The sequence below is a fragment of the Rhizopus delemar genome, genomic scaffold (assembly GCF_000149305.1).
Source record: "Rhizopus delemar RA 99-880 supercont3.1 genomic scaffold, whole genome shotgun sequence".
In the NCBI taxonomy this organism is placed as follows: domain Eukaryota; kingdom Fungi; phylum Mucoromycota; class Mucoromycetes; order Mucorales; family Rhizopodaceae; genus Rhizopus; species Rhizopus delemar.
In genome coordinates, this window is record NW_027137827.1 from 639,297 (window position 1) to 652,274 (window position 12,978).

At 33.6% G+C, this 12,978-nt stretch overlaps 4 protein-coding genes across 4 annotated transcripts; 2 read left to right on the plus strand and 2 right to left on the minus strand.

The window, feature by feature from the left end:
* Positions 1 to 1,106: 1,106 nt before the first annotated feature.
* Positions 1,107 to 4,907, plus strand: RO3G_00262 (uncharacterized protein; the record flags this gene model as incomplete). Its single annotated transcript, XM_067654853.1, has 15 exons — positions 1,107 to 1,110; positions 1,274 to 1,312; positions 1,366 to 1,402; positions 1,455 to 1,491; positions 1,540 to 1,755; positions 1,813 to 1,963; positions 2,026 to 2,294; positions 2,367 to 2,657; positions 2,710 to 2,882; positions 2,941 to 3,213; positions 3,266 to 3,336; positions 3,388 to 3,770; positions 3,827 to 3,989; positions 4,040 to 4,668; positions 4,722 to 4,907. The coding sequence occupies 15 exons, from the start codon at positions 1,107 to 1,109 to the stop codon at positions 4,905 to 4,907; spliced, it is 2,922 nt and encodes a 973-aa protein (XP_067510954.1).
* A 114-nt stretch (positions 4,908 to 5,021) lies between these two features.
* On the minus strand, positions 5,022 to 5,447 carry RO3G_00263 (uncharacterized protein; the record flags this gene model as incomplete). The annotated part of the gene is made up of 4 exons (XM_067654854.1): positions 5,022 to 5,107; positions 5,157 to 5,280; positions 5,333 to 5,380; positions 5,433 to 5,447. The coding sequence occupies 4 exons, from the start codon at positions 5,445 to 5,447 to the stop codon at positions 5,022 to 5,024; spliced, it is 273 nt and encodes a 90-aa protein (XP_067510955.1).
* A 3,750-nt stretch (positions 5,448 to 9,197) lies between these two features.
* On the minus strand, positions 9,198 to 9,882 carry RO3G_00264 (uncharacterized protein; the record flags this gene model as incomplete). The annotated part of the gene is made up of 4 exons (XM_067654855.1): positions 9,198 to 9,272; positions 9,322 to 9,624; positions 9,759 to 9,816; positions 9,878 to 9,882. 4 exons carry the CDS (start codon positions 9,880 to 9,882, stop codon positions 9,198 to 9,200), a joined length of 441 nt encoding a protein of 146 aa, XP_067510956.1.
* Positions 9,883 to 12,233: 2,351 nt separating this feature from the next.
* RO3G_00265 (uncharacterized protein) lies at positions 12,234 to 12,620 on the plus strand (the record flags this gene model as incomplete). Its single annotated transcript, XM_067654856.1, has 1 exon — positions 12,234 to 12,620. One exon carries the CDS (start codon positions 12,234 to 12,236, stop codon positions 12,618 to 12,620), a length of 387 nt encoding a protein of 128 aa, XP_067510957.1.
* Between the last annotated feature and the right edge of the window lie 358 nt (positions 12,621 to 12,978).

Below are 12,978 nucleotides of genomic sequence, written 5' to 3' on the forward strand. Positions count from 1 at the left end.
GTTTAGTTTTTATATATTATTATCCCTCCCAAAAAAAAAAAAAAAAAAAAAAAAAAAAAAACGAAGAATACATATGCTTAGCTTTGAAGATAAAAGGAAGGAAGGGGAAAATTTATACAAAAAAGGAAAATAAAGCGTGGCTCTGAGAGCATCTATCACATTAGGAGACGGAGTGGAACCAACATTTTGAATGGTGTCAATTTTCCAATAAGCAAGTGTTTTGGATGTTGTTTAAATGGGTTGAGCTAATTGTGCATAAGATAGCATTGAATGCTATTCAAAAAAGCGATGAAATAGATTATCCCATATGTATCATTTGGCTGGGAAGGATCATAAAAAATGGTCATCGATTTCGATTGCTCTACACAATAAACATCCTTCATCTGTAATAGAGCATGGGATGGTCTTGCGTAGGCGAGACCGTGATGGTTGCTTGGAATGGTAAAGCCGTCAATAAAACAGTTCTTGCTGGATGAGGTGTCGAGAAGCTTCAAAACTCATTCTAGAAAGCTTTGTTGAACTTGGAATATGACGGAAAGCTTTCCCTAGGAAGCATATATTGATTTCTGAATTATTTGGCAATTATTTTGCTACAGGAATATTTTTTGATAGAACTGATGAGATTACATTTTCAAATTGGGTATAGGTTGTAAAAAACCAAAAGTAGATATGAAACCTCTAAAATAATGCTGGGGCGAGCTTTGAATGTTAAAAGAAAATCTCTTTTATCACTTGGCCAGTTCGTATAATATCCAAGTATTTTCGGATTTTTTTTTTAATGCTGTCTATATGGAAGCGATTCTCAAGTGCTAAAATTATATACTTCTTTTACCAAAAGTGATTTTCAGTACGTGCTGCTGTGATCGACAGATTCTGAGATCAAAACTGGATGTATCCTCGTCAAAGGTAGCTGTTCTACTGTGCTAGAATTGAGCTCGGACCAGTTATTCCATAATTCATTTGATCAAAAGTGTATCTTTAATAGCCTGTTTTTGAGCATCGAGCTTACTTTTGAGTTTCGTCGCGGAACAAAAATTCAGATGCATTTGTCTGAGTTGTATTTTAGCACTTGGACGCGTGGTATGCGTTTTCTTTTCTTTCCTTCAATGAGTAATTACAAGGAAATCTGCACTGTGCCCACTAAATTTGGGGTCACATTTACAAAATTCAAAAGCGAGAAAACTGGATTAACTGTTGTACTAGCAGATGTTGAAGGTTATATAATGTGTTGTGCATTACGAGCTATAGCTAAAAAGCGAACTGTTTTTTTTAGCCCCAACTGTCAATGGCTATTTCACACTGGCAACAGAAAGTAAGGGAGATAAAAAAAAAATTACAAAAAGTTTGTCACTAATATTATCGTAGCATTTGATGACTTTGGCTGTCCACATACTCTAGAACAGTGAGTTTGACTAGCTTTTATAAAAGATTTTTAACAAATTTTTTTTTTCCAGTCTTGTGTTTTTAGGAAGTCGTCAATATCCTTATAAGGTAAGTGTTTCATATAAAAAAAGATCAGAAACTGATTTATTTAAAAAGGGTGTACTTGATTCACTTGCTAATAGAGCTTTTGCTCAAGGCACTAATGCATGGACAGATGTGGATCATACGTGTTACACGATTTTGACAGCTGGATCAAGAGGATTTTTAAACCTTCTACCTATTTATGTGGATCATATATTATATCCTACATTAACTGAATCTGGGTATTATACAGAAGTACATCATATTAATGGAAAAGGAGAAGACGCCGGTGTAAGTTTTTTTGTTTTCTTTTTTGTTAATTTATATTTAATACATAGCTTTCAATAGGTTGTTTATTCAGAAATGCAAGGGTGTGAATCTGCTGGAGATGAAAGAATTCATCATCGTATGAAGCAGTTGATTTATCCAGAAAACTGTGGTTACAGATCAGTTACTGGTGGGCTAATGAAAAAGTTGAGAGAATTAAGTGTAGAACAAAGTAAAAGAGTTATGCCCTCAATATTAGAACTGTTACTTATTTTTTTTTTTTTTTTTGTAAAGTTCGCCATTATCACAAATCTTACTATAGACCAGATAATCTTTGTTTAATTGTCACTGGTAAAGTCGATAAAGATGAGCTCATGAAGACTTTAGATATTGTGGAAGTATCTATTTTAGAAAAGGGCTCACTTCCTGAAATGCAAAGACCTTGGATAAACACAGGTGATTTCCCTAACATCGAAAAAAACATTGAAGAAACAGTGCTTTTTGCTGATGAAGATGAATCTATGGGTACTTTGCTTATTGCATGGAATGGTCCCAAATCTAGCGTAAGTAAAACAGAAAAAAGAATAGGGTTATAAAATAAGGATGAGATGAAAGCTTATACAATGGTTCAATAGGACTACTTTACTCAAAAAGAACTGGAGGTGTTGAATCTTTACCTTACCGACTCATCTGTTTCTGTATTGCAAAGGGAATTCGTTGAAATTGAAGAACCTCTTTGTACAGATGTCGACTTTTATATCTCTGATCACCTGAAGTCCACCTTGACATTCACAGCTTCAAGTGTGCCAATTGAAGAAATGGAAAGGCTTTCAATCGAGTTTTTCAAAACATTGAATCGCCTAGTAGCTGAAAATGACATTGATATGTCACGAATGGCAACCGTGATTGAAAAGGAAATACTTGGGGTAAAATAGTAAAAAGAAGAAGAAAGCATATAAGATTGTTAAACCTGTATAGCTTCTGAAAAGCGCTGAAATGGATGCTCATGATACAGCTGCAGCTGTTGCTATTTCTGATTTTTTGTATGGCTCAGAGGATGGAAGTAGTTTGAAGGAATCTGTTAAAGATCAAGAATACCTTGATACTCTTACAAAGTATACAGCCAAAGATTGGTTGAATGTTCTCAAAAAGTAAATAGAAATGCCTTATTACACAGAGAAAAGAAAATAATGTCGTATTTTATTATAGATGGTATATTGATGCACCCCACATTATTTTATATGGAAAACCTTCAGCAGAATATGCCAAGCAACAGAGCGAAGAAGAAAGCCAGCGTCTTACGAGCCAGCGTACTAACCTTGGATCAGAAAAATTAGAAGATCTTCAGAAAAAGTTGGACGAGGCAACCGCAAAAAACAACGTCGAAGTTCCAAAGGAATTACTAGAAAACTTCAAGGTTCCTCCAATTTCTTCTATCAAGTTTATTGACGTTGTAACTGCCAGAAATAATGATAAAGATATGTAAGTATATAGAGTCAGCACTTGAAATGCTTTTCTGAAAGAATGATTATAGTTCCAATCACATTCAAGATTGTATCAACCAAGACAATGAATCAGATATACCTTTATTCATCCAATACGATCGTAAGTGCGCAATCAATATGTTCTTGGTACGCTTTGTTAATACGTAATTAGATGTTAAATCGCACTTTGTGAATCTTTCTGCTTACATCAGTGGTTTTTCCATACCTTCTCATCTACTACCTTACACGCGGCTCTTTCTTCAATGCATCTTTTCACTTCCAATTGAAAAGGATGGGAAGCTTATTCCTTATGAAGATGTTGTGAAGGGCTTGGAAGAGGATACGATATATTATGAAGCTGACCTTGGTACTTCTACTTACAAATTTAAGGAATTGGTTGTATTCAAACTGAAAGCAAAGACATCAAAATTTAAAAATATTATTCAATGGCTTAAGGATATCTTATGGAATACTAGGTTTACTGCCGAAAGATTGAAGATTGTCGCAACTCAAATCTTAAGCGATATCCCTCAAGCCAAAAGAGATGGCTATAGCGTAAGCTTGTATACGAAGGAAAAGTCAATGATGGAATTCTTATTTAGTATTTTTAGATGGCCGATGATACTATTCAAACACTCGAGTTTGATCCAAAGAAGTCTCTATTTGCTGCCAACAACATATTATATCAAAATGAATTTTTGCAAAAAGTAATCGATCGATTAGAAGAAGATCCTTCTTCAGTCTTGGCCGATTTGAATGAATATCGTGCAACTTGTAAGTATTGTTGGATATACAGGTCAAGCATGTTAACAGTGTTTTTTTAGTGTGTTCACCTGAGAATATCAGAATTCATGTTATTAGTGACATTCTCAGTCTTGAGAGCCCTAGATCGGCTTTCAAAGACTTTTCAGATAAAAAAACTATTGATTCTTTGCCATCCACTACCTTAGCCAAACATGTCCTTTCTAATGCAGGAAAGGAACCAGGAAACCAAGGATTGATTGTTAACTTGCCTGCTGTCGAAAGTACATTTTCATTCCACTCTACCAAGGGACCCAGCAAATTTGACGATCCTGATATTGCCCCTACATTAGTCTTGATGGAGCTTTTAGATGCCATGGAGGGTATCTTCTGGAAACTTATTCGTGGAAAAGGATTAGCATATACAACTCGATTAAGAGAAAGCGTCGAGTCAGGATTGCTTTATTTCTCAATTTATAATTCTCCTAATGCCTTCAAAGCATTTGAACAAGCCAAGTTAGTTGTTGAGCAGTTGGGCAACGGTGAAATGGAAATTGATCCTTCTGCAGTGGATGGAGCCAAGAGTGCTGTTATCTATGGCTTAGTACATAAAGAAAGCATTATGGATCGAGCAGCTCGTTTATCATTTGAAAGTCAAGTTTTGATGAATATGCCGGCTTCTTACAACCATGATATGATGACCGCTGTCCAGGTAATTATATAGAAATTCAAATGAAGCTTAATACTGATTTTTATATGTTTCAGAATGTCACATTGGACGATTTACAACGTGTATTAAACAAATACTTTGTAAATATGTTTAACCCAAGAACAAGCAACGTTGTAGTTGTTAGTACACCTTCTAAAGTAGCAGACATTCAAGACGCATTCCAAAAATTGGGATTCAACATGAAATCCATTAATTTAAATGATATAAAGTTAGATTTATAGACTCAAAGCAAAAACATTGACAACCGCGTATAATGTTTTAGTTTCATATCTATAACTTGCGCTTGCTAATAAAAATATATTACACGTTAGCTTTATACATAAAGCAGAAAAACATTATTTACCATCGTTTTCATTATCCCAGTAGACTGAGGTTCCAGCATAGAATCCAGCACCTTTCTTTTGCATAATAACACATGTTACTAATAAATATGAGCAAAAAAAAAAGTTTAAAGTAATAGTATTCTTTACCAACATATTTGCAGCTCTTATTTTTGTCTTTCAATTTCTTTAAACAGCCTTCTACAATAGCGTTATTCCATCCTGGAGACTTTGTGTGTGTATAGTCTGCATCGCCTATTGCTCCTTCAACCACCTTTATGAAAAAAAATGAATATATGGTTTAGTAAAGCTCACATATATTTTACTTCTTTAATAATGGCTGTTATATCTTCTGTGCTAAATGCTTTTTCCTTCTGAATAAAATTTAGAAAAGCTTGTGTCTTTCATGTTTTAATTGCTATTTACTTGAGGTTTTTCCATTGTTTGATGTCTGATGTATTAAAAGGAGAGAAAAAATAAGAAAAAACGTGGAGTCGGGATTTTCGTCCACCTACAGTAAAAAGAAGGTACAATGTTTGCACTCCGCAAATGTTACAAAATAAAGCAAACAAGCATTATAAGCAGTAATGATTAATTGATAAGAGTTCTCATCCTTTTACTTGCTTGTTTTTGCTTTTATCTAAATTTTACTTCAAATCTATCAACATCGTAAGTTTACTGTTCCCAATAAAGCATATTCTTACTGTAAAGAATAAAATAAAAAAACATGCAAATTTACTGTATTCTATAAAACTGCACTTTTGGTTTTATAAAATTCAAGATATTCACTATCCTCTTCTAAATCTATATTTTATATTAATGACAAATTATCATGTATCAAATCTATGGAGTATTGATATCTCAGCACGAGTAGTATTCTTAGCAAGTTGCCAAATCAATACGTCTGTAGAAGACATAATTAAGTAAGCAATCATGAGAGAGAGTCATAACTCTCTCACACCATTGTTAGCTGGCTTAATTGGATAGCTGGAAAGATGGATTATAGTTTGAGATGCCATAAAAAAAATGTGGAGTTATGCTTCAGTAAGGATAAAATTTTTCTTACTTTCAACACTCAAGAATTCAAACTCTTCAACATCAAACCGATGACTGTTTTGTGTCAAAGCTTATAGAAAACAGCTAACTTAAAAGAACTCCTTTTGATATTACTGAACTTGCAAATAGTTTTCTTAAGCACCTTTGAAATAGTATTTTTGGAACAAAATAGTTCAGTGTTTGTTTCATTCACTCATTATCGTATTTGATCAGTGCTTTAGTGATTCACTATATGCAATTTATGAAATATTTTATCTTGTTCATTTGAAAGATTCATGTGAATCATTTAAAAATTTTAAACAACAAATAGTAAATTTCTTATTAAACAACCAAAAAAAAAAAAAAAAGAGGCAAGAAAAACTGGGATCATACTAGTAGCATATCTTATTGAACATTCAGGAAAATCAAAAGCCTAGCTTCTATTCTCTGAAAGACGAGTACTCATTTGTTGATAGCAGTCAATGACTTAAAAAATGACGACATATACATTAGTGCCTGTATCTACATAAATAGATACGATGAAGCCTAATCGACAAGCTTAAATAATTAGTATAGTATCAAGGAAACATGTTCTTAGAGAGTGTAGTATTGGTCTACAGGTAGTGGTCTTTTGTAATTAGTTGGGATGTGTTTATTCAAATGTAAGATCATGCTGCTAAGTATACCAACGAAAGTGAGATTGGCTTCTATGGACACCTGGTGTTTTTGGCTGTTGACGACAGTTTTAAAAATTAGCTTAATGAGACAATAGTTCTTTTTTAAAAACCATCAATACAAGCTCTCTTATAATTTTAACAGTAGGTAAGGCCATTATTGTTTGAATGGCTGTGGAATGTCAACGCATTAAGATGTTGTAAAGCAATATCTCAAAGTGTCAATAGAAGAATCCTTGTTAAATGAATTTGTTCAACCAAACTTGCAAGGACATAAGCATCGAAAGCAATCCAACTATGTCTATTTACAAATGCCAACTGTACAGCAAATTGAACAAGATAGTTTTAAGCATACTTCTTTTACAAATATAGTAAAGTTTAAAAAAATGAAAACAGCTTTATAGAGTATGATAGATCTAGAAGCTACATAACATGAATACAGCACAAATGAGTTTATCATAGTATGCTCAACAAGCAAGAAACAAATGAGGACAAGAAAACATATTTTATTTTTCAAGTTTTAAATTCAATGTAAAGCTTGTCTTAAAATATACTGCTTAATTTTATCAGTTGATCGTGAGCCATGTACTATATAAGCCATTAGTTACGAATTACATGGATTGTATGCATCGCTATGTGTGCATTAACTTTCTTCTCAAATAAATGTTTTTTTTTTGTTACTATGCCTTTTGATTTTTAAATTACCTAACAGATTGGCGATGTAAGATCTTTGTTGAATGTTTAAATTGAAAAATAATGCATTAAAATATACGTTATTTTATAGTTTGAGTTGCTCTCGGTCTAAGCTGCTTGTGTTCTTGGTTACTTAGAGATTAGGTTATTTTTATGGCTAGGACTTGCAGAACTGCCCCTCATGATGCATTACGGATGTCAAATTTCTACGTGGCGTAACAAAAATTGAAAATCTTAGAAGAACGGGTATAGATGATGAGTAGTATCGTTTAAAATCAATTTATAAAGCAAAAGGCTATTAAAGGTAGTGTATCAGTTTTTATAAGCTTCCTTTTAGCTCTCAACCGATTACAGTTATTCTTATTAGTAAAAGTAACCACGATAACTTAAAAGTTGTTCTGAATTAAAAATGAAACTATAGTTGGAGAAGGGCTGGCAAGTGGTAAGGTAACAAATCATCAAACTTCCCCCTTATAACTGCAATTAAGAGGTTTGATACAGTATTCTTGAAATTGTGCAATCTCATTCTCTTAAGAAGTGCATAAGTTGATATCTCTCGCATCTACCCCTTTTCGTGTCTTGTTCTCGTCGTTCATCTTTCTGTATATTAAAAATATAAATGTAGAAATAAGGAATTCTTGGAAAGATACGTATAGCGAAGGGAAAAAAAAAAAAAGAAAAGATATGGAAGAGCAAGGTGAATAAATCGAAGGGAAAAGACGAAAAGTTGTGTGCATTAGTGATATTACCAAAGAGAAGGAGACGATGGCAATAACAATGATGTCAGCTGTAAAGATTGTAGTCAAGCTGACCATCATTTAAAACATGACTTTAAATACAAGTTATTTGAACCGGACACTGCTAACTATGATATTAAAAAAATACACGTGTATGCAATTGAATAAGAGTATATATCCAATTCCACATTCCTTTTTCAAAGAATAGTGCTCAAGGAGATCCAAATGTTAAATGCTTTAGCTGTAAACAAACAGACTACAAAAGTTCGAGATCGCCATTATGTGCAAACCACATTTCTAGCTAAGCCAAAATTTTTGCAACCAATCTTGATGAAAATAATAAAAAAAAACGCCCTTTATCAAAAAGCTGCCTCTGAATCGATATGTTCGCACCTAATATCGTTACAATCTCAAGCAAAGAATCATAACTACTTCAAAAGATACAAGAAGCATAATCATCAGAGTCCACATATTTATCAATCACTACATACTGGTCCGTTTAAATCAACAAGAAGAAATCCCATCTTGTGTCTTTAAACAAAATTTCTGGTATTCAGTGTGTCAGCTTGTGAATGGAAAGCGAGTGACAAATAATGATGCTCTTTTGCGAGATGCATTAAAAATACGGGATACCTTTAGAACGGATACAAGAAATAATAATAATGCAACATATAATAAGACTACTGCCAATGGAGTTATTCAATGTCTCACTGAAGCATGCATAAAACCATTAAAGCAACTGCGTAGAAAACTTTGAGCAAAGATTGATGAAATATTCAAACTACACTCTTCAGGACCAGTTCGTGGTAAGTGCAAAGTATGCTATGCTTTGTCGCGTTCAAATGTAATAGAGAACAAGCTATTGTATGACGATAGAATTTGTTATGCGATCTTCACCCGTTGTCATACTGTAAATCATGGTCAAAACAAACTAAATCAATTATTCTTCCCAAACACATATATCAACATCCAAATTTATAACAAATTATTTATTCAAGCTAGTTGGAAGAGAGAAAAAAATTGTTTATGCACAAAAAGGAATAGGAGAGAACTTAGCGAGAAGTGGCAGCAGCCTTGGGGGCGAAACCCTTGGCTTGTTGCTTGCTGACCTTGGATTGAGAAGCAGCCTGAAGAAGATTAGTATCTCATTGTGTATCAACTACAAAGAAAACTTACAGAGGGGTTAGCTTTCTTGGCAGCAGCAGCAGTCTTCTTGGCTTCCTTGCTCTTGGCAATAGCAGCTTGACGAGCAGCAGCACGAGCATCGGGCTTTTGGTTACGCTTGGCACGGATGGCATCCCAAGAGGCACCAACAACAGCACGTTCGTGCTTGACGGTACGACGAGAACGCTTCTTTTGAACTTCTTCAGTCATACCCTTCTTGTTCAAACGACGGTAAATGGCGGTCCATCTGATCTTGCGAGGGTTCAAACGTTGAAGAAAGTAAGATTCAGTCTTACCATTGATGAAACGGAAAGTCTATGATGCAAATTGTTATTTCGAATGTTACAATGTCTGTTTTATTCTAAAAGGTACGTACTCTATACAACAAAATAGAATGAATACAATTGTATCTTAATATTTTATAAAAATTACCTGCTGTCAATACGAACGTAGGTCTTACCCTTGGCAGGATAGATTTTTTGACCAGAGAAGGAACAGATCTCGAGCCTAAAATGTAAATCGATTAACTGGTGTGTTGCAGATGGATGGATTCCCTTGTATTCTTTACTTCATCCTAAATTAGTTGAAAGGGGGGGAGAGAGTGATCTATTCTGCAGAATCAAGGATGTATAGCAACACACGAGAGATGATAGCTGTGGTCCGGGCGTTGTACTTTTAGTCCGGTGGGTTCGATGGTAGATTCCTATTTTGGAAATCGCCGGACCCCTTTTGTTCTAAATGAAGGAGCTAATCGTTTCATCTTTATTTCTTTACTTGTTGATTGTGGCGTCAATACACTTGTGTCGGTAATTAGGCTGATAAGGCCATTTTAAGCGATACGATTTATTTCTCTTTATTCATTCAATAAGTTTTTAAAAAATAAACCATCAACTAGCTAGCTTTCCCGTAGCTTTTAAGTGAATGTTGTGTATTAGAACAAGTGTCAAACGAGAATCACTTTAATTAGCTATTTATAGTTTTGTAGAGCTATTATGTTTCTGATGACGACATTGTTTCTCTGCCAGTAAATAGACTCATCTAAACAAATATGTGCTTAGCTATAAGTCTAATAAGAACTTTAGAGTAAAATGATTATGATGTTGGGACTAATGATATCAATATTGCTCAACCTGATAAAGATGAGCAAGAAACTGATTAGTAATTCACTGACAGCTTACTGTTTGTACTACTGCATGCATCATTCACCTATGAAATTATTAAATAAAAGGTGTCAATTGTGTTTGCAATTTTTTTAAACTTTCTAGTACCTTTAACAAGTAGATTATAGCTTGGCATAGTTATGATTAATTCATGGCATAGTACATAGAAGCATTATATCCTTTCAAATCAGTTTATGGGGCGTATGATGTAAAAAATGGGGATTGACTTATAAATAAACTTTTTGTTTTGAAGAACGTCACAAAAGAAATAAGCAGCTCGGTATATTTTTCCCTTTAATCCCTTTTTGTGACACTATTTAATATAACACTAGATTTTGCGAAACATGGCTTATTGAAGAAAAAAAAGTTTTATTAATTATCCAAAAAAATAAAAAAGAAGTCTAGTTTTCGGGTGAAATACGGAAAAGGATATGCGGTATTTGTATGAATTAAAAATCTATTTAACCGCATTTATGATGGCATTGAATTTTGAAGCCACATAAAAAGTCGATCTTTGCAGGAAGCATAAGAACATAAAATTAGATTTTTATCAATCATAACGTATATTTGGATAAACAAGGTAAAGCTTCCTTTTAATATTCACCTATCGAAATGATGTTTAAGTCAACACGATTTGCGAATCAACTGTCAGTGTGCAACAACTTTTTATCCTTTTTTTTTATCGTCATTTGATCTTCTCTGATCTACCGAGATTTGCTGAGAGAGGAGAGAGAGGAAGGGGGGGGATGAATAGGAGAGGCTAGACTGTGGATCCTTTTTTACGTATTGCATACACAGCCCAGTCGAATCTGAGATAAATGGAGATATGTACTTCATTTTTTCTATTTGCGAGAGTTCGGCAATCTTGATTCAAATAAATGTTGCTAAAGTAAGAAAAAGCCATTTATCTGTACTGTCTATTATTCCGTACGTTTCCATAAGTGGGGCTTTTTAGGAAATACACGTTTTTTGAAGTTTTTGTAAAGTCGGGATGTGAAATATTTAGTAACCTTGGCAACAGCCGCTTTCCTTTTGTTGATTTTATTCGCATCATGTTTAAGTTATTGACGAGCTTGTTTGTTGGACATGATTTTTGCTTCTTTGTTTATATGCGAAAACCTCCCTCCCCGCATAAATCGAAGATCCTGTTTGTCTCCTTTTTTTTTTCTTTACTACTATGCCTAAAATTATAAAAGTTTTAATGAAAACAACATTTTTTTTTTAAAAAAAAAAAGGGAAAAGCAACATTACGTATCCTAGGAGACAATCAAAACAAAGATTGCAAGAGAAAGAAGATTGTTACAATGGTTTACAAGCTAAGTTTTGTGCGGATTCTCGGGCCGGATCTTAATAAGGAAAAAAGGAAGAAAAAGCCATCTTTGTTTTGGATGCCATTCCTCAAGAATATGTAGAATGGTTATCAATGATTGTTTAAAAAGCTGCGGTTGGTAAAAACCAAGTAATTGTTGCTACGGTAGAAACTGCGCGCCAAAGCTCAATTGGATTAATCATAATGATGAAACAATCAAAGGATACAAATGATCAAAAAAAAATTTTTCCGCAGCTTCGCCCACTTCCTTTTTTGTTTTGTGCTACAATTTAAGCGCGCATATAAAATCGCGCCTCTTTTTCCATTCTTTACCTTCTCATCTTTCCCTTCTTATTTTATTTTTTCATACAACAATGACTGACAGCATTCAATTCTATAATCAAGAAACTGACAATATTTATCCAAACATATTCTTAAATACTTTTCAAGAAAAAATGAATCGAAAATTATCATTCTCTACATTATTACAAAAGAGACCTACTATTATGGGTCGCAAAATTAGCATTTTCTCTCGCCAAAAGAAGCCTGAATTAAAGCTAATGATTCCAATGGCATTAGAAAGAAACGATACGATATCAACTGATAGCAGCAATAGCGATGATGAATTGATAAAAACCCCAACAAATGGATCCTTCAGCTTGGCTTCAACAGAGCTTGAAACAGCTGTGACAACCCCTTCATCAAAGAACATAATGGATTATTCAGGACAAGGCTATTCTAACTTTTACATCAAATTACCCAATGGAAACTGGATGGTGAGAATCAGAGATAGTAACAGAAAAATTGTTGGCACATTCGAAATTGATGGCTCCATGATTTAAATCAAAACAAAAACTGTATTTTAATGTAAATAATTGTTATTCTATTGCATATACCCCCCTTAAGGCCCTATTTATACAAGAAAAAAAAAGAAAAAAAAAACTTTCCTAATATATTATTGATCCCTTGTACATTCCTCTTATATCCCTCTACTCTCCTTTTATTATTTATTCTATTGAAACAAAGCATATACTTTTTATCTATTATTATCAATAAAATCTATAGAAATTTATGAACCTAGTTTATTTTAGCCTTTAAAAAAATTTTTTTATTGTCATGTAGTACATCTTAATATTAATCAATTTGAGTGCGGAACAAAGGTGAACATATAACGAAACGAAAATTGACAGATCAATGCCA